This window comes from Artemia franciscana, unplaced genomic scaffold (genome assembly GCF_032884065.1).
Source record: "Artemia franciscana unplaced genomic scaffold, ASM3288406v1 PGA_scaffold_67, whole genome shotgun sequence".
NCBI lineage: Eukaryota > Metazoa > Arthropoda > Branchiopoda > Anostraca > Artemiidae > Artemia > Artemia franciscana.
In genome coordinates, this window is record NW_027062705.1 from 483,259 (window position 1) to 508,250 (window position 24,992).

At 33.2% G+C, this 24,992-nt stretch overlaps 1 protein-coding gene across 1 annotated transcript in view; it reads right to left on the reverse strand.

Annotated features, from left to right (window-relative positions):
* Positions 1-22,996, reverse strand: part of LOC136042136 (sorting nexin-33-like) — a gene marked incomplete in the record, with an annotated part of 238,796 nt that extends 215,800 nt beyond the window's left edge. Inside the window, 3 exon segments of the mRNA XM_065727054.1 lie at positions 4,797-4,898; positions 9,287-9,451; positions 22,972-22,996. Of these exon segments, the coding sequence (XP_065583126.1) occupies positions 4,797-4,898; positions 9,287-9,451; positions 22,972-22,977 (273 nt within the window).
* Positions 22,997-24,992: the final 1,996 nt, after the last annotated feature.

The following is a 24,992-nucleotide window of genomic DNA, read 5'->3' on the forward strand; positions in this document are numbered from 1 at the left end:
AACGACGTTGAAAGGACTATCGTCTCCCAGTTGCAACATCTTTTCGATAAAAATAATAATTTAGTGCTTCTGTTCCAAACAGCAATCGAATTGATGCCTACTGATACGCAACTATCAACGAAGTGGCAATCGTTATGGTCGGTGATCAGTTCTTACCTCGAGACAATATTCTTTATAGGCGAAACAATCAGTTGACAAAATTGCTTAAACTCATCGATGCTACGATGCCCTACAATATCCTATCATTTTTTTGGATGGAGCCGACGGCTTTCACTTTAATATTAAATTGATAAATCCAGCCACTAACAAAGAAATGGATAAGAAATGCAGCGCAATGAAATATTATGCCTATAGATTAATGATTCGTCATTTATTACATTAACAATCAGTTGACAAACAAAAACAAGTATTATTGAATACTTGATTAAGATAGAGTGGTAAAGAAAATAAAAAGAACTGAAACCTCTTTTTTAGTTTTTTTTAAATGATTACCATTGTGCTTCGTTTGTTTTTTTTTCCTTTTTTCAGTTTTTCCTTTTTTAGCTTTTTTTTTTAGTTTTTCTTTTTTTAGTTTTTTTCTTTTTTAGTTTTTTTTAGTTTTTTTAGTTTCTTTCATTTTTTCAGTTTTTCTGTTATTTTAGTTTTTATATTTTAAGTTTCTTCTTTTTTTAATTTGTATTCTTTTTTAGTTTTTCTTCTTTTTTTAGTTTTTATTTTTTTTTTATAGTTTTTATCCTTTTTTCTTTTTAGTTTTTTTTTAGTTTCTTACCTTTTAAAGGTTTTTTCCTCTTTTTAGTTTTCTTTTTCTTCTTTGTCCTTTAGTTTTTTCTCCTTTCTTGGTTTTTCTTTTTTTAGTTTTTTTCTTTTTTAGTTTTTCCTTTTGTTTTTCTTTTTTTAGTTTCTTATTTTTTTTTAGTTTTCTTTTTTTAGTTTTTTTCTTTTTTGTTTTTTCTTTTTTTCTTTTTTAGTTATTTTTTCTTTTTTAGATTTTTCAATTGTTTTTTTCTTTTTAATTTTTTTTTTGTCTTTCTTTTTTTATTTTTTCTGTTTTTTTTTAGTTTTTTCTGTTTTTCTAGTTTTTGGTTTTTATTTTTTTTTAGTTTTTTTTAGCTTTTTTCTTTTTCGTTTTTTACCTTTTTTACCTTTTTTATTTTTTTATTTTTCTTTATTTTTTTTCATTTTAGGTTTTTTCTTTATTTAGTTTTTTTTCTTTTTTTAATTTTTTTCTTTTTTGTTTTTTTTTTTTAATTTTTTTTTCTTTTCTTTTATTTTTTAGCCTTTTTTATTTTTATATATAACTTTTGTCTTCTTTTTTAGTTTTACGTTTTTTTTTAGTTTTTACCTTTTTTTATTTTTCTTAGGTCTTTTATTTTTTAGTTTTTTCTTTTTATAGTTTTTTTCTTTTTAGTTTTTTTTAGTTTTTTACCTTTTTTCTTTAGTTTTCTTTTTCTTCTTTATTTTTCACACGTCATATGCAAACCCTCAAACAAAAATACATACAACTTATTTTGATATATATAGATAGTGTAACGGACATACATACAACTTATTTTTATATATTAAGAAGATTTTTTTTAGTTTTTTACCTTTTAAAGTTTTTTTCCTCTTTTTTAGTTTTCCTTTTCTTCTTAATTTTTTAGCTTTTTCTCCTTTCTTGGTTTTTCTTTTTTAGTTTTTTCCTTTTATTTTTTTATTGGTTTCTTATTTTTTTAGTTGTCTTTTTTTAGTTTTTTTCTTTTTTATTTTTTTCTTTTTTAGTTATTTTTCTTTTTTAGTCTTTTTCTTTTTTCTTTTTTAGCTTTTTCAGTTTTTTTGTTTTTTTGTTTTTTCTTTTTCGTTTTTTCTTTTAGTTTTTTACCTTTTTTCATTTTTTAGTTTTTCTTTTGTTGTCTTTCTTTTTTTGTTTTTTTTTTCTGTTTTTAGTTTTTTCTTTTTTATTTTATTTTTTTTTTAGTTTTTTGTCTTTAGTTTTTTAGCTTTTTTTATTTTTTATATTTTTTTTTTTAGTTTTTTCTATTTAGGTTTTTTCTTTTTAGGTTTTTCCTTTATTTAGTTTTTTCTTAGATAGATAGAAGATAGATATAAAATTTACTTTGAGTACCTAGCATTCTAAAGCTCAACAATCTATCTATATATATAAAAATAAGTTGTTGTCTGTTGACTGATGTCATGTTTGTGTGTCGACTGACGTTATGTTTGTCGACTGACGAAATTACAGACCGGGACACCGGGACACAAATGACGACTGGCACACCGGGAATATAAATGACAACCGGGACACTCAAAGAGAAATTGCAGACTGGGACACCGGGAAACAAGTAACGACCAGGACACAGGGAATATAAATGACGACCGGGACACAGGGACACAACTACAACGGGGACGCCGGGGGGCATAGGGGGGATATATAAATGACGACCGGGACACAGGAAATGTTCGATTAGCAATCACCATCAACAAAGCTCAAGGGCAATCACTAGAATAATGAGGTATAGATCTGAATACGGACCGTTTTTCCCATGGACGATTATATGCTGCATGTTCAGGAGTCGGTAAACCTGATAATCTATTTATATGCACAGACAATGGGACAGCGAAGAATGTTGTCTATTCGCAAGTTTTACGTAGTTAAAAACACATATATATATATATATATATATATATATATATATATATATATATATATATATATATATATATATATATATATATATATATATATATATATATATATATATATATATATATATATATATATATATATATATATATATATATATATATATATATATATATATATATATATATATATATATATATATATATATATATATATATATATATATATATATATATATATATATATAGCGGGGTATATTTCTTTTTTTTCCATTTTGTTAATTTTTGTTTTTGTCTCCTCTTTTGTTTTTTTGCCTCTTCTTTGGTCCTTCCGCTTTGTGACCCTTGGCTTATATTGCCTTTGGTGAATTGAAATTTTTTCCTCTCTGCTTCCCATCTTTTGTTTCATTTGAATCAACATGTTCATCATTATCAGGTTACCTCATCTGATTTTTACTCTCTAAATCCTTTTCTAGTTCATCTGAGACATTATTTACATCTTTATCATGATTTACCTTTGTACAGGCAAACGTTGGATCACTTTTTATTGCAGAGTTATGATCATTTATGCCTGGAGTTGTTTCATCAGTTGCTCTTGCGGCTGTTTGAAAAAATATTATACAAAAGAGTATGATAATTTTCTTTTTAGGTTTTTTTTAGTTTTTACCTTTTTTAGTATTTTATTTTTTTCTTCTTTTTTTTAGTTTTCTTTTTCTGCTTTATTTTATTTAGTATAAATCCTACAAAAGCAGAAGAAACAGTCGAAGAATCAAATCGTGCGAGAAATTTTAGTATAAATTCTACAATGGCAGAAGAAACCGCCGAGGAAGCGGTTCAAAAAGATAATACCAAAAGGCTTTCGGCTAAAAGAGAAAGTAACAAAAGAAAGCGTGCCGAGGAATCACAAGAACAACGTGAAAACAGGCTTACGGCTCAAAGAGAAATTACCAAAAGAAAGCGTGCCGAGGAATCACAAGACCGACGTGAAAACAGGCTTGCGGCTCAAAGAGAGATTACCGAAAAAATCATGCTGAGGAATCACAAGAACAACGTGAAAACAGGCTTGCGGCTCAAAGAGATAATGCCAAAAGACAGCTTGCCGAGGAATCAGGTACAGCCCAGTCAATGATTCTAGCTTGAGTAGATGTGTTGCACCACACCAACTTCGCGCCACACCAACACCTAGTTTGAGGGGGCGCTTCGCCCCCCCCCCCCGCTCGCGTAAGTCGTTAAGCACCATATTAGTTACACGCCATTGTAGTTGTGTCCCTTTGTCCCACCTGTGAATATATATATATATATATATATATATATATATATATATATATATATATATATATATATATATATATATATATATATATATATATATATATATATTTTTAACTACGTAAACATGCGAATATACAACATTCTTCGCTGTCCCATTGTCTGTGCATATAAATAGAATGTCAGGTTTACCGACTCTTGAACATGCAACATATAATTTTCCAAGGGAAAAACAATCCGTATTCAGATCTATACCGCATTTTTCTAATGATTGCCCTTGTGCTTTGTTGATCGTGATTTCTAATCAAATATTCCCTTTGTCCCCGTCGCCATTTATATATCTCCTGTCCCCCCGGGCGTCCCCATTGTAGCTGTGTCCCGGTCGTCATTTATATTCCCTGTGTCCCGGTCGTCATTTGCGTCCCAGTGTCCCGGTTAGTAATTTCTCTTTGAGTGTCCCGGTCGTCATTTATAGATAGATAGATAGATAGATAGATAATTTTATTCACCCACTCGATACAAAACCACAAATGGCACGAATGGAGTACAAAGAAGAAAAGAAAAAAAAAACAAAAAAAAAAAAAAAAACAAACACTTAACTGCACAAACAAAAACAAACGTTACGATACACCGCCAATAAATAAAAACATTATTACAAAAACTCACTAAGGACGAATTGCAATTGCCAGACTACTAGGCCCAAGCGACCCCAAAAATTCAGAACGACGTTTCGTCACAGCAGCAATCGGATCTGTGATACCGAACCTTGCAGACATTGATTGTCTGCAAGGTTCGTATTGATCTTGTCTGCCGGTGTATTGTCTGCCGGTGTATTGATCTTGATTTTCGATTTGGGCACCAAACGACGTTATTTGGAAACATGAGTTGTATTTTCTTTTTTTACATACCTTAGAAAAGTCTTGATTCCACGGGGAAGGACCATCGTCGGTTCTTGTCTGTGGTTCGTAGTCTTTTTCTGGCGGAGGGGGAGGTGGCGCCTCTAAATTAACCTTGAATAGAAAGATGACAATTATCTATTGTCATAATCATTTATTTAAGTATGCCATATAAAAATATAAGTGGAACAAAAAGAAAAAAGGAACCATATAGAAATGTACAGAAAAATTGCACTTCCTTGTATCAGTTCTCGATATCAATGCACGTTGGACGAGACTTGGGCAGAAACTCGAATACTGTTTACGACTTCTTAGGCTTGTAGGTTCTCAGTAGCATATAGAGGGTCCAGGTTCGGTCAAACCTGTGAAACAAAACCGCAATTCTGTCATAAATGGGTAGCATCAGAAGGAGTTCTACTTGAAGGATTCTTGAAAAACAATGACCTCACTCTGCTTATCAATTGAATTCAACTAATCCCAGATAGGAGATACGAACAAAACGCGTGGTAAAACAACAGATGAGTACAGCAAACAAAGCACGTGCCTACCAAAACTATAAATCTGACAAACAAGACTAGCATATCTTACACGGATCACACTCGCGATCTCATTACATATAAGTAGATGTGTGCTTCTCAAATCTGAATCATAAGTAAATGGTAAAATATGGGCTTGGACTTCTTTTGAAGGAGGCTTGTAAAAACTGAATACAAGGAATTCTTGTTAACGACGCATTTACCTCTAGGCTCAGACTTTTCAAACTAGAGAAAAAACGGTCAATGTTTTATTTAGCTAAAATATATTGAAGACGTTAAGCTGATATCAAAACCACCATCAGAAAAAGCTTCCCAATTTATTTTTCATTAAGGTCGTCAAGGTCGTTAGCGCCTAAGGTCACTAAGGTCGACTTAGAATCAAGCTTGGCTAGGCCGTCCTAGCCGAGTGGTTAGTGCTCCAGACTTTTGATCCTGAGGTAAGGGGTTCGAGTCCTGGTGTCGTTGGTTATTTGGTTCGGAACTGAAGTCAATGGTGTGACCCTATAAGCTGAACCAGAGTCGACTCAGCTCTAAATGGGCACCTGAAGAAATCAGGGGGGGGAGAATGCGGGAAGCGTCAGACCATAAAGCTGCCTAACAACCTGTCGTAGTTTGTCATTGATTCCCACTGTTTTTTTTTTTTTTTTTTTTTTTTTTTTTTTTTTTTTTCAAAGTTTCCTCCAACTTCAAAATATTGCAAACCCCATGAAATCTTACACATCTAATACGAGGAGTGCTATACATGGTGTGCAACCTGTCAAACATTGCGCGAAGCGTACCACAGAGAGGCACGGCGTAGCGGAGCATGTTAAACTCCAAGGTGTATTCAGGAGGCAGAATGGACAATCCTTCAATTTTTCAATTTCACCCTATATCCGGCAGTAAAGTTTTACTTTCGCTCATGTTTTATCATTCGATTATTAGATAGATTGTCACAAAGTTCCTCAAATGAAATGTTATCACGTTTTTGTGACAACTCACAAGCATTTTGAGTCATATTCTTGGAAATGTATTACTCTGTTTTTAGGAAACACTCATATTCATCTTTTCATGATTTATTGTCCGTTTTTGTTACCTAGGTAACTCATATTTTTCACTGTAGTTTTCCTGGATGCCAATCTCAAGACAGATTTTTTATATGAAAAAAAGGGAACAAAAGACACACAGTTCAATAATAAGCTTTGATTACTAATTTATGTTTATATCTCTTCGTTTTTCTTCACACACCACTCACAAAACCACGGTTTGGCATATTATCCTCAGGTAGCTGTCTATTTTCAACAATTTTTGCATTCATTGAGGTCCAAAATCCCCCTCTACATGCACAGTAAGTTACAACCAACTTTCAGAAAGAATTTTACTTCATTTACATCAACAAGGCCCTGTAAATTCCAAGCCTATCACATGCTAAAGACATTTTAGGCCCATTCTAGGTGCACAAATCTAGGCAACCTAAAATTAGTTTCAATTTTCGTTAAATATAATTCTGTCTCGATTTCTTAAAAAATGTCTTTTCAGTGACTTATTAAGAAGTGCGCTGAGTCTTATTAATAGAAAATAAAGTACGTGGAACGATGACTATTGATTGAAATGGATTTAGAGAATGGATGGATTTGAAACTAATGAATCCATCTAAATAAGTAGAAGGTGGACCATGATTTACTGCAGGGAAGCAAATTTAGACATAAAAGTTTAGGTATTAAAGTTTATGCTCCCTGTAGATGTTTTTGGTACAGTTTTGTCTGTATTACTACACTTTTAATTTATTATTAAAATATAATATATATTTTGTAATTAAATATAATAGAAACTTAAAAATATAATAGTGCGATAAAAAATAGGGATTAGACATAATAATAAATCTACTTAAGGATTATGTTCCTTAATTTCTTGTATATTATTTTTAAGCTCTCTTAAGGTTCTAACATCAACAGAAAACGACAATTTTGCTATCATTCCATGGGTGAGATTTAGTTCTATCCATTAACTGAACTACATTTTTTAAATTTGTTCTACGCAGTTTTTTAGATGGAAAATACATGAAATAATCGTTGAAAAAGACAATTTTCCTATTTTTTGAACAAATTTAGACCCTTCTCCAATGAAAAATTTACGCAATAGCTTAAAAATTTAAACAATATCATGTATAAATATTAGCGTTATTTCAGCAATATCGCCTTTATTAACATTTAAGCAACAATATGTTAAAACATCCACGATTTTAAAGCAAAATCGTTTTAACGTTTAACGAGCACCGGCCAATGCACTTTAGTTATGTAGAACGAAATCCAGAATTTATTATGCTGAAACCCTAAGCCACATTTTTTTTAAGAATATAAAACCAAGTTCTAAATTAGTTCGGTCGCATAAAACCATTCCTATGAACTCCAAATAAAGTCTAAAGGATTCTGAGCAGCAAAACTCAAAAGAGATGCAACATTTCTGTGCTGAAGGAGTTGGATAAGGGGAAGAATTCATCATTGTATGGATCCAAATAAATGTTTTGTCCAAATAAAATAAAGAGTTCTGAACAACCGAACTGAAAATAGACGCAACACTTCTGTGTTTAAGGAGTTGGTGATGGGGAAGGATTCATCCCTGTATGGATTCAAATAAATGTGTTCTCTAAATAGACTCTAAAGGATTCTGAACAACAAAAATCAAAATAGATGGAACACTTCTGTTCTTAAGGACTGGAAAAGGGGAAGGATCCATCCCTGTATTAGGTACTCGAATAACAAAGAATAAAAATTATACACATTATACAATTCTTCAGAATTTTTGGGTCCGACACAACTAAAAGCCCTGTGTCACCTGAATAGCAAATGTGGGAAAAATTACAGAGACCTAAAATCATCAAAGTTTCTTTTGGGCAGAATGAACCCTACACTGTTCTGGCTATTTGCCAGCTAATGCAAGCCTACGAAATGATAAAAAAAATCATTTGGGTTTTGTCTTTCAATAGTTATGAGTACTAGTATAACAACATAAAACGTATTTTACCCATCATGAAAAGAAAAATTGCTTTTTTAGCTGAACAGTCTCCCCCCTGTTTTGTAAAAAAAAAAAAAACAAAGATAATGTTTGCAACATCATCTCTCAGCTAAGGTGAAGTTCTTAAGCAGTAACAAATCTACAAATATGCACTTTGTGAATACCGTGTCAGTCGATTATAGATAAAGTTACTAATGATAAATTTACAGAAACTGGTAAAACAGTGTCGTGTTTGCATCATAATAAAAAGCTTGAAACCAGAATAGTAAAAATAGCAAAAATTTGTAAAAAATTTGATGATAAACTATGGACTAATGGATTGCATAAAACGTACATATAGGAGAAAAAAATATCGCTCTGTTCTACAACTACAACAAAAAAAAGCCCTATTGAACTCTCCCCGATTAACGCTAAAATAAGAACAATTATTTAAATATAATGCTTGGCATTTAAATATAAATGCAAGCATTTATATTCTTAACCCGGTCAATAGCATAAAGTAAAAGTAAAATAAAGGGAATAGTTGGATCTGAAAATGATTTTAAAAGGTGGATAAAAATACAGGGAAACATAAAAGTCAAAGTGAAAGACACTTTGCACAGACTTTATAGTTACACTTCCATTGTTATAATGTTTTCTTGTTGATTTAAATGTAGCTTAGAGCTATATCTAGTCCCATTCAGGAGGAAACGCTTCTGTCATAGTAAATTTGAAACATGACTGCAAATTTTCAGTCTATTATCATTACTTACCCTTTGACTAGGTTTGATGTGGCAAATTGCTTTGAAGCATTTCTTGTCAAAAAATCTTGTGATTTTTTCATGTTTTTCCTTTAGTTGCCACGATTCATAGCAAAACAGATCGAACATGCGTCAAAATAAGTAAAATTAAATCTTGCCCGAAATCCACGGTTCAATATTTTATACCTTGGCTACTTTCAAAAATTTAATATACCTAAAGAGATATACATACTTCTTCAACATAAGCAGCAGGAAAAATTCCCGATCCTCCAGAATCATTTGCTCCCTCCCACCATCCTTCTCCAACATCAGTGTTTGTAACTGTTAACGTTTCGCCAGCTTTAATTGATAGTTCAGCTGTTCCAGGTTGACCGTCAAAGTCGTATAATGCAAGAGCCTAAAATAATAATAAATAAAAACGCTGGTAGGATCTCGTAAGAGATTAAATTTTAAAAAAAAGTTTTTTTTTAAATGACAGTAAGGAGCAACATTAAAACTTAAAACGAACAGAAATTACTCCGTATATGAAAGGGGCTTTTCCTCCTCAACGCCTCGCTCTTTACGCTAAAGTTTGACTCTTTCTCTTAACTCTGTTTTTAAAACAGTAAGAAACTTTATCGTAAAGAGCGGGGCGTTGAGGAGGAAAAGCCCCTTTCATATACGGAGTAATTTCTGTTCGTTTTAAGTTTTAATGTTGCTCCTTACTGTCATTAAAAAAAACTTGTTTATTTTTAATTTAATTTCTTGGCGTTTTTGAATTAATGCAGTTTTGATCTTGGCTCTCCGCACATAAATAATTAAAACGAAATTTGCATATTCATTAATTGCAATTAATCGGAAGATTTTGAGAAAAAAGGAGCGAGGGAGGAGGCCTAGCTGTCCCCCAAGTTTTTGACTACTGTAAAAAGCAACTAGAGCTTTTAATTTTTTACAAACGTTTTCATTGGTAAAAAACATACGTAACTTACGAATTAACTTACGTAACGAACTTCTATATTCGTATGTTTTTATTGCGTATATGAGGGGGTTCAACCCTCGTCGATACCTCGCTCTTTACACTAAAGCTTAGATTTTGTACCAAAACCTTAAGAATGACCTCTGGATCACAAAGGCCGTAGAATAAACAGTTGAAATTAGTAAAAATACGTTAGCGCAAAGAGTGAGGTATAACGAGAAGGTAAACCCTTCATATACGTTATAATTTATATTCGTTTTAAGTTTTAATGCTGCTCCTTACTTTCAGTAGAAAAAACTTTTCATATTTATTTTTCCATTGCTTTTTTCAAATAATGCTAGAAAATCCTGCACCCCCTTCATTGAAATTATCTTCCCCCATGACAAGTTTCTCCATGGAAATATCCTCCCACCTAACAGCCCCCCTCAACTCTTCCCTCTAAACTAAAAAAATACCCCTGAAAACGCCTGTACACTTCCCAGTAACCATTACTATATGTAAACACAGGTCAAAGTTTGTAACTTGCAGCCCCTCCCACGGGGACTGCGGGGGAGTAAGTCGTCCCTTAAGACATAGTTATTAGGTTTTTCGACTAATAGTGAATAAAATGGCTATCTCAGAATTTTGATCCGGTGACTTTTGGGAAAAAATGAGCGTGGGAGGTACCCTCCGATTTTTTTGGTCACTTAAAAAGGGCACTAGAGCATTTAATTTCCGTTAGAATGAGCCCTTTCGCAACATTTTAGGACCACTCAGTCGATATGATCACCCCTGGAAAAAAAAACAACAACAAAAAAACAAACAAATAAACACGCATCCGTGATTTATCTTCTGGCAATAAATGCGAAATTCCACATTTTTGTAGATAGGAGTTTGAAACTTCTACAATAAGGTTCTCTGATACGCTGAATCTGATGGTGTGATTTTCGTTAAGATTGTATGACATTTAGGGGGTGTTTTCCCCTACTTTTTATAAATGAGGCAAATTTTTTCAGGCACGTAACTTTTTATAGGTATAACTGATCTTGATGAAACTTATATATTTAAAATCAGCATTAAAATTCGATTCTTTTGATGTAACTATTGGTATCAAAATTCCATCTTTTAGAGTTTCGGTTACTATTGAGCCGGGTCGCTCCTTGTTCGTTATCACGAACTGTTTGATTCTAAAAAAAAAAAAGAGAAGGAAACACAATACAGTGCAAATAACCTATTTGCAAGGCTGTATTCAGGGGGGGTTGACTAGTGTTGTAAAGCAACCGTAAAATAAAAACCCGGTAAGTAAAATAGGTAAAATAAGGTAAAATTAGTAGAACGAGGTAAAATAAGGTACTTCCTAGGAAATACGGGATAAAATTGGTGTTTTAGAGTTGCTGTGTAGCTACAAGACCAGCTAAATATTTCTATTTAAGCATCACTTACAGCTTTCAATAATTTTTTTTAACTATTCTGTTTTCCCTGGGCTTAAAAAGGGTAGTGCTGCTTCATCTAAAGTTTCATCAATTCAATTAACTGTCTAGTTTATCCCTTTGGTAATCTTGTGCCTCAGCACTTGGACAGCGCCTGATTTCGAACATCCATTTTGTAAAAAATAAATAAATAAAAACAACATGAATAAAACAAATTTACCATTATTTGAGAGTAAAATCATATTAGTCACTTTATTCTACATTTTAACCTAAGAAATGCTACCTAACAGCCTTGCATATTTAAATAGCCGTATTCAGCCACATTCCCATATCATATACCCCTCCAACGAAAGTCCTGGGCATGGCCCCGAAGATTCTTATCAATTTCTACCTCCACCTTCCCATTGTGTCTCCCTTAGAGCTAATTCTGTATTTATCTGAAGATTCTTTCAAGACAACCGATGAGACACAAGGGCCTTCAAACTAGTAAACAAATTTCTTTTTGACACTGTTATCAGTAACAACTCATTAGGTAGCAATTGGTTGAAATACAGGCTAAATTCACATGAACTGCCTCTCGGAAAAAATAACTGAACAGATATTAATACATTGAACCCTTATGGGTTTTTACTATAGGTAATACATTACGATCGCCCCTGACTTAAACAGGAGAGAAGAAATTTCAATTTCCCTTCAAATAAAATCCAGAATTATCCAAGAGGAAAATAGCGGGGGGGTATTTTCCAAGTGAGGGGGAATATTCTGTGGGTTTTGGGGGTAGGGAGGGGGGTAAACACCCGATCCCGGGGAAAAGACGGCATGCGTACAAGCTTTCTATGAAATATGAAGTTTAAAATAAAAATGAGGATATTTATTCACCTTTGGCCTTTCATATCATTGAAAATCCAGATCATTGTTATTTTTGATGAGGCAACTTTAACATTTACAGCAAATGGATTCCTAGATTCTTTTAGAAAGGCAATTAAAATAAAAAAAAAAATCCATAAATAGAGACCTTGCTTTAAGCAAAGATACTGAAGATATTCCTATAAACCCGAGTTACAACAACATAAAATTAAAGGATTCAAATAAAATTTTTCTTCAATTTAAATTAAAATCACCTTGATCGCACTTTTAATAAAAGTTAGGTCAGTAGACAAGCTAAGTCAATCACTAAGTAGAGAATTCTTGCCCAATCTAATTGGTGAATAATTTTTCATTTATTCTTACTTGAATTTTTAGTTTGTTTGATTCAGTCTTTCTTCCACTCAAGGTAAATAGGTTCAAATAGTTCAAATAGGTTCAAATAAATTCAAATAGGTAAGCTAAATTACCGATTTTACGGAGGTAAATACCCAATTTTACCCAAGTTACAACAACAGGTTTGACCCCGATTTATTTGCCTTACTTTGCCCAATCGGTAAAATTATGTCCGAAAAACATAACAAAGATGCATACAAAATTTGTCTATTGCGTTTTTTTAAGTTCTTACCCAAAAGTTTTTAGTTTTTCTTGCTGTTCGATTTCAGGTGGAGTTATCTGGGAAACTCCCCACAATGTTTTACGGCTCAACGAATTTCCAAATTCTTTGTTAAAATTATATTTTTCACCGAAGTTCTAAACTCATTGTTAAAATTATATTTTTCCCACTGTTTCATTACGTTCTTAGTAAAAATAAATAAATAAATATATGAAATCTTTTTTGTAGCTGCAATCAATTTCATTTTTAACTAGCTAACCTAAACAAACCTGTGAGTAAGAGGAGGGGGTCTTTCTTCTCAACCCCCACTATTTACACTAGTGTTACATAATGCTTTATTGAAAGCATTTATGAGTGCAAAAGACATAATTAATGGGCAATCGCAAGCGTTTTATTTACCGACTACCTTTTAAAAGCTTTGCGTGGATATTTTGTTGTTTCAAGCAAATGTACATCAATAAGCTTCTCCATTTTTGAGAAATTATGGAAAATAATTTTTATTTGATTCCAATTGCAATTGTGCTTGAGGACATTCTTAAAGCATTGGGTGAAAAACGTAAAATTTGAAGGGGTGAACTTTTTCAAGAGAGACACCTGTTCTTAACACACTCTTTAATGAATAGTGAATTTGGACCTAAGAAGGACTAAAGGAGGGAGTGGTCAGTTCCCTGAGATGTAAATAAACTTTTGATTAGATGATGCGTACAAACAAATTATAGGTAAAAAGGATACCTTGCCAGGTAGGCACTACAGAGAGTTAGCTAATATGCACGGGCGTCATTTGGGGTTTGCCCCCCCCCCCATTAATGAAGAGAAAAAATATTATATCCCATGCCCATTGACTATCCGGATATAGATCCCTCTTGCCCTTTTGGACCCCTTAAGCTCAACATGGTCTTCTTTCCCCGCAAACGTAACCTGGCCCATTCCTCTGGCAGCGAGTGGTCCAGTTATATCATTGTTCCAGAAAACCTAGTATTCCACTAGGTTTGATAAAACTCCTGTAGTTAAAACCTCTAGTTCTTTTAAATTACCATGAAACTTTATTTCTACACACTAGAAAAAAAGAGCGCTTGTTTAAATGACACACGCCAGCCAGAATATTTTTGTTTGACAGTCCTAAAAGTTTTTTTTTTTTTTTTGACTGGTTCAGTCAACTGAATCAGTTTTTCAACTGATTCAGTTGCCTGAATCAGTTGAGGAGCTTTCAAGTAGCCAATCTCTGGATTCTACGACAAAAAGGAAGCTGAAAGGGTCAGGTGAGGTAGTTTTTCCATCACAACCAAGCAACTAAAAACGGGCATAGTAGAAATTTAATTTCTTAAACCCTTGGCCTCTGCTGCAATTTCAGAATCTGTTCACTCCTTAAAAAGCACATTAAGAATTTGAGTGATTGGTTTGATTATTAGCTTTATGTTGAACCCAAACTTATATCAGTAGCCCCCCTGGTGCCTACACCCTCTGAAACTTGAGAGCCAGTTTCTTTTATAACTCTGACAAACGACTCATGGCATGTAGAATTTTGGTTCAAAAACATAACTGCATCAATTAATTGTTTTATTCAATTTTTTGGTTTCACTTAAGTATTTGAATCAGGACCAAATGACAATGGATGTACACCACTTGTGGCACATCCTGCTCCCTAACTTTAATCTGTAATCCACAGAATTTTCCACTCATCATTGAAGTTTCATCAAAACACAAGGCAACACATTGATACCAATTTATTTGTTCCAAAGAACCAGTTCATTAATGGTTAGGGTTAATGACCAGGCCTCTTGGTTTTCCATATGGTACAGTCCACGTGGTCCTTTCCAAATCAAACCATCAGTCAGTATTGGCTATATGACAAAACTTGGCTGCTTTTTATATATTTAACTAACAAGATATTACCAACATCAAGACGTTATATGTTATCATACAACATCCTGTTACAAGTTGTCATATAACTTCATATATCGCATAATATAACATCTTATATGTTATTGACAAGAAGTGACAAAAATGAGCCAATTTGTTCAGTGATAGACTATTGGGCTAGAAAAACAGTGCTTTCAATGATCTGATTTTGGCATGTTGGGAACTGTAATAGCCTTTCTTGAAGAAGAGGATCCTTAGTAACCATTAACCCAAATAGCTCAAAGAAATATCCCTATTGATTTGAGTTGGGACTCTCAACATCACCATGAAATGCTAAGCTCTTATTTGCTAAATACTTGGTTACCAGCATTAATAACCAAATATACATTTTATTTTCTATGCCATCTGCCATTCTCTGGCTTGAGCCAGACTAGCTCTGACTCTGGCTCTGACTAGCAACAGAAAGAATGACCTTACATGTCACTTGTACCATGTTACTAAACTGTCTTTGTTGCAGGTACCACAAACTACAGCCCCATGTTGTGTAAACATTACTTTTTTTTCCTTTCTGTTTCATTATTCATAATAAAAAAAGAGGAATTTTTCCTGTAGTTTCCCTGTGCTGGATCTCGTCTCCACCAAAATGACTATGGATGAAACAAAATAATTTGTTAGCTGACACAGTATGTTCAATCTAAGAAAACTGAAAGAAATAGACAGTGCTACAGCAACAAGCCAAAACTTTATTGTATTTACTTAGCATTGGCTGGATAGGGCTGTTATTGTATATATTTCTTTTTAAAAAAGCAGAATATTAGATCTGCCTTGCTCAATAGGAAAAATAAAATATTGAAATCATCATCATACTAATAGTTAGAACTAATATGTCAAAAAAGTACTGATTTTAGTATTCAAACCGTATTCATAACAACCCTGTTCAGACCTGATCAAACCCAGAAACTCTAAATATACTCATTTATTTAACCTGTGGTTTTCCAACTTTTAAATTTGACTCAATAAAAGTCAAATTTAAATCTGCCCTTTAACAGCGCTAGGAAACCGAAATATATGTATAATAATCTTAATTGAGCTTTAATTCTTCACTCTATTTCACTCTCTGCGTTTTTCCACAGGAAAAAGCTCAAAACAATTGGCTGCTTTCTGTTGACATATACAAACCTTTCATTCAATTTTCTCTATTCTAAACTAATTATCCTTGGAAAACAGTACAACACTATAAGCATTCACTCCCATGCAATAAAATAAGCATTCATTCGTGTACCATAAGATCTCTTTCGTGTACCATAAAATCTCTTTCATTTTTGCCCAAGCAAGTCATTTCAGTCCTCTTGTTACCACTCACTTAATCTGGGACCAAGAAATCTTGGGCTGTACATTGGGAAATTGCAACAAAACCTTGATAGTTTTATTTGATTTCTGACCCTATCCTTGGGTCTTTATTGCTATCACTTGAATTCCCATAATCTTAATACTTTATAATTTTATTGTTAGTCTTACTGGCCCATGAATTCAACTTTATTTCCTTTTAAAACCCAAGATTTAAGAAGAAAATCAATCGCTTACCCAATATATTATTCTCTAATGCATGCAGAAGCTTCAGTAATTTTTCCAGTTGAGGGAGGAGGTAGCATATCATGAATATTTGTAGAGCTTCTAGTAAAGGTTATTACCTTTACCTTAAATTACCTTAAATTTAAGCAACTGGCTGAAGAACCTATAGATGTCGCCAGGTAAAGTTGATTTGATATTCATGTTTGTAGTTTATGAGTGGATCATTACTATATACATATATACAAGACAGTTTGGTTTCATTGTTGGGTGTCATTAGATGTATTGCTGGCCAGGCATGTTTAAGGGCTAAAAAGGGGCGGGTGGCAACTAGTAGACCCTGCTGGATGATACTGGTTCATCCCACTGCATCTTCAATGACTATCTGCTCCAATCATGGTCAACATCAATATTGAAGCTGTCAACTGATCTTGCAGACATGTCAGATTTGCTGAGAGAATTCCACAGTGGAACAATGCAATTAGTTAAGAAGTCGAACTTCTCTTGCCTTCTACTAAATTTATGATGCAGTTTTATGGGATATCTGTGTCTGGTGCATTTACTGTGATCAAAAAATGGCTTAGTGGTGTCACTGGCCATGCAAGGTTGACACCTCCTCTCTTTCTACAGTATGTTAGGGTAGGCAGGTGCTTTTCTAGTCGTTGCTTTAAGGGGATTTGTTGTTTGGCAAAAGGGAGCTTGGTTGCTCTATGTTCAACCTTCTCGCGGTAGGTAAATTTCTGTTAGTTTTACTAATCAGACGTAAACATTTAAGGAGAACCATGATTAAGGTTATAATGTGACAAAGAATAAAGGATTTAAAAAATCACTAAAACCAGGGGAAATGTTTGCACCTTTCACCCTCCAAAATAACATGTCTGCATCTTAAATATTGAAAAACTTGGAATGTCAATATATTTCAAAGTCTGGTTGGATTAGTAGCTAGCTGCTCAGTAGAAAAACAAAGTAAGCCTCACAAAGAGCTGAACACCCACCGAAATTTAAAGTGCATTTTGAGTGCAGTGTATTTCAAAAACTGTACAAATTTTTGTGGATGGAGCAGGCTTATAGAAATGGGTCAATGGCTAATCAGGTGAGATCACTTTCTATTCAATCTAAAAAATTTAGCTCAGATCCAAACACTGAATAAGTTACTTATAGTCTAAACTACAATTATACTTGACTACTTTTTCAGCAGGATCCTCAAGCAAACTGAGTAACTAGCTCTCTGACTTTTAAACATAATCTCTTACTGGGTTGCTAGCTACTGCTGCAACCCAGACAACATTAGAGTCAATCAAATAGACAAACAATAGCAAAATAGTCTTAATTTTGGTCTTGAACAGCTACATAGATATATATCCATCCTTGCCAAGTAGTTGGTGTGCTGGGTTGGGAATCCTTTGTCCAAGGGGTACTGGTTTGATTCACAGTGTGACCTGTTATTTGGTTTGGGACAGGGGTCAGTGGCTAGACTCTATAGGCTCAGCCAGAGTTGACCAAGCTCTAAATGGGTGCCTGAAGGAATCTGGGGAAGGTCAACACAATGGGTGTGCAAATGCACAGGATGGCTGGCCCCAATTGCACATCCCGGCTGAAGGGCTACAAAACAATGATACTCAAATAGACTTATTCCAATTTGAATTACATTACAAAATCAAATAAATGAAACTTTTGATCAAGGTATCTTGAATAAACCTAGTCATGGTTGTAGTTTATTGTAATACATTCAAAGAATGCTTCTTATCTCAAATTTATAACTGTCATTTTTGAAGACAAAAGTTGTTACAATTGAAGCTGCACATTGTAAGAGTGGAACCTAACAATTTAAATATTTGAAGACTGTCTACAGCACAATTGTGTTATACATCCCTGATTTTGAAACTGAAATCCCTTCATGTTCCCTTGAAATTCTCCAAAATCTGGAAACAAGCCCAGAAATTTTTAAAATTGAGAATAGACCTTTTTTGAAAGTAGATTCTTGAAAGTATATCCTTTCCCAGCCCTGAGCAAGATCCAATGACGATCCTACCTGTTGTAGGTGGGCAGCTATAAAGTGCTGTACATAAATTAATAAAGCTAAAATACATAGGATAATCAAGAAAAACAACATCTATCACAGCCACTAAAAGAAGAAAAATACAAAGGTTTCAATCAGAACCATTACTCAGCTGTTTCATATACAAAAAAATAATAAATAAAAATACAATTGTAAATCCACAGTACTGTAAAGAAACAAACCTTAAAAAAAACTAAAATAAAATAGGTGGCCGGCTCTTAAGCTGTGATGAAAATATAAACAAATAAAAATGTGAAGTTAATTGGCAGATTAAACTTTAGACTTGGAATTTAGTTTGTATAAGGATTTTTATTTATTTTCTCCAGGAATGTATGATTGAAACTCTTGTTAAGTTGGAATATATGACAATCTGAAGATTGAAATTAAGCAGAACATTGTAAATTGGCTGTGATAATTTTCCCCAGTATTTCTATTAAGGGGGGCTTTCTTTTGTTGATATACTTCTTGATTTTAACTTTCTCCCAGAAAAATTGCAGTATAACTTTAACAAGGGCAATAATGAGGTCTTTGTCACACCAACAAAGTCAGCACTCTTGGACCTTTGGTGTAACTTCATGGTTGGTTGAAGATTTCTTTTCTGACTATTTATCTCCCATATGTTGTTTGGTCCTTCAATTATAGAAATAACAGTTAGATGAGGGGACTGTATAAACACCATGACTCAGAATGATTGTGGTTTTATCCTTACTACAGTAGGAAAATTCTGTTTTTGGTTTAAATATTTAAGAGCGGTCTCCCCCCTCCCTTCAGACTGTTATTCAGCTCAGGAATGACTACGGTCTTTGGAATTGTTCTCCAAAAAGATACTGCCAGTCTGGCCTTATTTGGGTAATACATTTTTTTTATATTCCTTTGTTTATAACAAATTCCAGCAATTTCATAGGTATTCATATCAAACAAATAACCTTGATATTGTTTAGTTCTGAGACTACATGAGGTCCAGAGCATATTTGTTTTACCACATTCCCTAAGAATAGTCCCACTACTCTTTTTATGCAAAGAGAGTGATGGAGTACAAATGACTATTGTTATCAGTAGCTTTTCTATATATAAAAAAAATCAATAGGTTTTGCATATGAGTATGTTTAAAAACACCACGAAATGGCAGGCTAGAATTCTCTTATAGTTCTAAGACGAACTCAGGACTTGAATCTAAATTGTTAAAATTTGTCTTAAAAGTCTTAAATAATGTCCACTCTGATCCCACAAGGAGATAACAACAATTATTTGAATATTTGTTTTTCAAACTAGATTTCACAATCTAGAAAAAGCTTGAGAAAAAATAAATACCATACAAAGCTCAAATCTGGCCATTAGTCTTGTGTTTTTTATTCACTTTTGCTCAAGAAATGACATCTTCTATTTTAGTTTTTTAAATGTTTTGTCTTAATATCATATGCCTTTTAAATTTATGTAATTTGTGTTTATCTTTGTTTGTGTTACATAATATTTATGTAATGACAATTAGTTAAAAGCAAATTATCATTTTTGTTTTGTATTTACTTTATTTACTTATTTCCCTCAAAATTGAAGAGTATATAAAATGCACAAATGAAACAACAGAATAAAAATGAAATACTTCAAAAAACAAAACAAAACATTTATGTTTCAAAAAACAACAAAATTCTTATTTTTTAATATGCAGAATGTTTCTATGAATCAGACCATAGAAAATTTATATCTTTAAACCATTTGAAGCTAAAAAAAAAAAGCAAAACTCTTATTTTTTAATATGCAGCATATTTCTATGAATCAGATCATAGAAAATTTATATCTTTGAACCATTTGAAGCTCAAAAACAAAAAAAATCCTTATTTTTTTTTAATTTGCAGCATGTTTCTATGAAACAGATCATAGAAAATTTATACCTTTAAACCATTTGAAGCTCAAAAAAATTATTAAGGTCATCAAAGGTTGATACTTATGCATTATAGCGACTCCACTCAAGATGTTTGACCTGATCTGTCTGCATAAAACTGGTCTGCATGTGGAGACTAGCTTAGCCATGGTGAGATAAACCATGATATAGGTGTACTTTAATTAAATATTCAATATACATAGTTGGTATTTTGGTTGGGTATTTAATATAATATGTTCTGGGTGGCCTGCTGTCCAATATTCTTTGTTGTAGTTTCCAAAATTTTGTTACTAAAGAATTATATTCTCATTATATTTAGTTATAATTCATTATGCCTAGGTTTAACCTAACTTCACTTCTTGGGTGGGGTTGCTATAATACACAAGTACCCAAAGGTGGAGGTAGGTGTGTCAAAATACCTTCCCAGTAAATCAGTAAGGCTAAAACTTAATTCCTGAAATTTTCAATTGCCTAACTCATATAGGCTATGGTACTTTCCAAAAACAGAAGCCCCTAAACTAGAATTTTAGCATAAGATATATAAGATAGTTCAAAAAATATGATGGACAAGCTATGATTTGAAGAACTCAACCCTGAAAGTTAATAATTTGTTAGGTTAGCTTAAGGTATACCTGAATTGTAAATTTATATGCACAAAATTTAGCAAGAAAGAAAATGAACACATCACTGAATGCCTTTTTCTGCTCTTTCTAAGTTCAATAATTGCTTCTGGGACAACTTACATTTTAAGCCCTTAAAGAGGCTCAAAACAGCTCCTAGTAATCAAAAGTTAAAAATGTATTTTTTAAAAACAACTATCTAATCAGAAAAACTGGATATTAGTAACTGAAACAAGAACAGTAACCTAATTATTTATTTCATTAATAAACTTTTATTTTGGAAACAAATTTGCAGGAATTTTTGAAGAACCTGAAATCCCTCACAAATGGCATCAGAGTAAAACAAAATTATACTATTGGAATAATATTATTGACAATCTTAAATAAGAAACTTAAAGCCCCTACCTTGAATAATGAGAAAAATCACATTTTTGCATGGGTAACCCTGGTGTGTCCTATTTATATATTTTTTTTTTGTTCATAGAGCACTGAAACATTATAGATATATGTTTAAGGCCCTGTCAAGAAGCTAAGTTTTATATATAATTAGTTTTTAGCTTAGGCTAATATCAAAGTCTGAAAACTAAAGACAAGGTAATAAGTTACCTTTTAAGGTCCAATTATTCTTCAGAATGGAATTACCACATGAACAATTATTAAATTTGAAATTAGTATAAAAAAGGCATCACTGCTGTATTCACTAGCATCCCAGATAATAAGCCTATGGATAAATTCACCCCCTCTTTCCTTCAATGTGAAAATCATTGCCTAGAGATACTCTCATTATAAATATTTAGAAAAATTCTAGTTAATTGACTTCTTGCTATCTTGGAAAGGGTTTAGGTTAGGAAAATGAAACTTTCAGGGATGGGTCTACAGGCTAAGGTATGTCATGAGAAGGTATTTTGAAGTACCTATCTCTACCCATTCTCCCTCTAGAGGGCCCTGACTTTTAATGACCTTTAAAATATGTGTGTTATAAAAGTGGAACCTTGCAAAATAGATCTTCTACTTAATTGAAGTACAACAAAATTGTTGGTAAATTTATAGCAAACAGTATAACTGGCTTACATATAAAGTGAATATACCACTTGATGCTATTTCTATGCTCTTTATAAATATAATAATCACTTCTACTGGAAATCCAGATTTAAGCACTTTTTTAGCTCTTAAAAATGACAAATTTTCAAAAAATTATGACAGTTCATATAATTGACTTACCAATAAAGTGAACATACCTCTTGATGCCTTTTTTCATGTTCTTTATGAATATAATAATCACTTCAATTGCAATGTCAAATTTAAGCACTTTTTGAGCTCTTCAAAATGACAAATTTTCAATTAGAGTATGACTTATTACTAATTTTGTGCAAAATAATACTATGTTTTCTCAGTGCCCTCTGTTCAATTGAAAAAATAATGCTACATTTTCTTAGTGCTAAAATTATTTATAACAAGGTTAGGTTAAAAAGTTGTAAATTTAAATTTCCAGTAGAAGTGATCATTGTATTTGAAAAGAGCATAAAAAGGCATCAAGTGGCATATTCACTTTATACAAAAGCCAGTTATACTGTTTGCAATAAATTTACCAAATTATTTTCAGCTTCATAACATTGCTCACTCCCATTTTATAAGGTTTTAAAGTTATGCAAAAACATTTCCTACATTTTGAAGAAAAAAAACACTGATATGGCTCAAAATTCTACTCAAATAACAGGAATTGCATTTTCAGAACTAAAGGCAGAGAAAAGGCAACAGGTAACTGAAAAATAAGGTAATATGTTGTTCTGTTGAAATTTCAATAGGTATAACCTGTCATGTAGGCAAATTTCAGGGCCCTCTAGAGGGAGAAGGGGTGGAAGTGGGTACTTTAAAATACCTTCCTGGGACATAATTTAACCTGCAGACCCATCCCTGAAAGTTTCATTTTCCTAACCTAAAGCCTTTCCGAGATAGCGAAAAGTCAATTAACTAGAATTTTAACCAATATTCTTAAATGTTTTATTCATTGAGTTCAATAACTTTCTATGTTATCAAAAACTACTAAGCTGGATTTTATCTGTTTATAAAAAAAAAGTATTTCTACCTTCATTTCAAAAAAGCTCGATTTCTTCAACAAGTGTTTAAAAACTCCAGACGTTTAATTACCGCTTCCACTTCCTTACAAAATAAGGATTTAAAAAAAAAATGATATTATTTTATAAATATAAATAGCTACATAAAAATACAATAGCCACATAAATAGCTTATAAATATAAGTAGCTACAGAAATATTTTCTTTTCAAATAAAAATAAGTACAGGTATCAAAAACAAAAACAACATAAGATTATCTGGTATATAGGGGGGGGGGGGTTGGCACTCCTATCGATCCCCTGCCCTGAGTAAAAGTCCGTCGTGAAAAAATAAAGAGAGCTTTCCACACACCAGAGTTGATTTTTTTCTGGAACAAAAGCATCTGAAATGCACCTGATTTAACTTTTGAGCGCTAAAAAACTTCAATTCAGACTGAGGCTGCCAGAAAAGTAAAAAAGCAGGAGCTACTTCGTCCTAAAAAGCCATGATGAGAACATGGCTTAATACATTCCTGAAAGTATTCTAGAATTTCAAAAAAAGAGGATTTGTCACTCACGGGACAAACATCTTGTGACCGTTGATAATATTGCTGCGGGCGTTTTTCATAAGGCTTTTCCATCAGCCTTAGCGAACTCTAAAGTGAAATTGATTGAAAAGAAATGGTATGACCTGCTGAAAGGTATTAATGCAGACTACGATATCTCCTGCCTGACTGAGTGCGCCGGGATAACTGCTGCTACTAGACTTGGGAGCTTCCGCACTGTTAAACTTTCGTTCAGTGATCTAGCATCTAAAGCGAATGCTCTAAAAAACGGTCTGAAAGTTAATTATGAGCTTCTGTGTGTGTTCGAGTATCATGAGCTTCCACGATGCTGTTACAAGTGTCGCTCTCCTGATCATGTTGTAGTCAATTGCAAAAGTGCAGCTGTTAAATGCGCTCGATGCTCGGGCCCGCATGACTCGACAAAAGATTCCCCCTGCAGACTTTTGCCCAAGTGTGCTAACTATGATGACGATCATGTATCATTCAGTTTGAGATGTCCGATAGTGCGGTCTGTAGTATCTAATACTACTTCTAAATGACTGATACATCTGTCTCTCTCTGTTCCTTTAATATAAATGGAACCAAAGAAAAGGAAATCTGCACAATAAGAATACCCTTGCTCCTTTTACTTGTTCTGCCAAGGCTTGTAATAAGTTTGAAAATCTGATATGAGATATCGAACAGCTAGGTTTGGGCTTGGTTCTCATTGGTGATCTAAAGTGTGACATAACTAAGGTTTTTCATCGAGCTGAGACTATGCTTGAGTGCATCCCACCCTGTTTCCGTATTCTAGCCAAAGACTTACCTTTTACATATATTCATACCAGTAGCTCCAGATCAAGCCTTGACCATTGTCTCTGCTCTGTTGCTGTTACCGCTTCAACTATACATGTCGACGAGGACGAGAGATATTATGACCACATGCCCCTTTCTCTAACTGTGTGAATCACCTATAAACTAGTCATAAGTGTTCCTCAATCCCGAGGTAAAAATTGGTACGAACAGCGTAACTGGAACCATGCTAATTGGCCGATTTACCTAGCTATGCCTGCTAAACTGCTAAGTACGATCCGCATTCCTTATAATCTTCTCTGTTATGAAGTTCATTCGGCATGTGCCCGTTTACAGTTAAATATGTATTATCTTCAGATCATTTCGTGTATGAAAAAAAACAGAGGAAGTAGCAGTTCCTAACACACGTGTAAGGTGTCGGACCTGGAAGCCGATGTGGAACTTCGATCCTAATTTGAAAAAAAAGTGAAAAATCAAGCTAAGCTCTGGTTGCGTATCTGGATAGCGTGTGAGTGTCCTTCGTGTGGCAATGTGTTTGAAATTGAGCGCAAAACGAAAGCCGCTTACAAGCGACACATACGTTCTATTCGTGTATCGGGTACCTGTTTCCAGGAAGTTCAAAAGATTTTGAAAGGGTGATGAATTCCTCAAAGTTTGATGATTATAGTAATGTTAATATTCCACAGTCCTCTTGAAT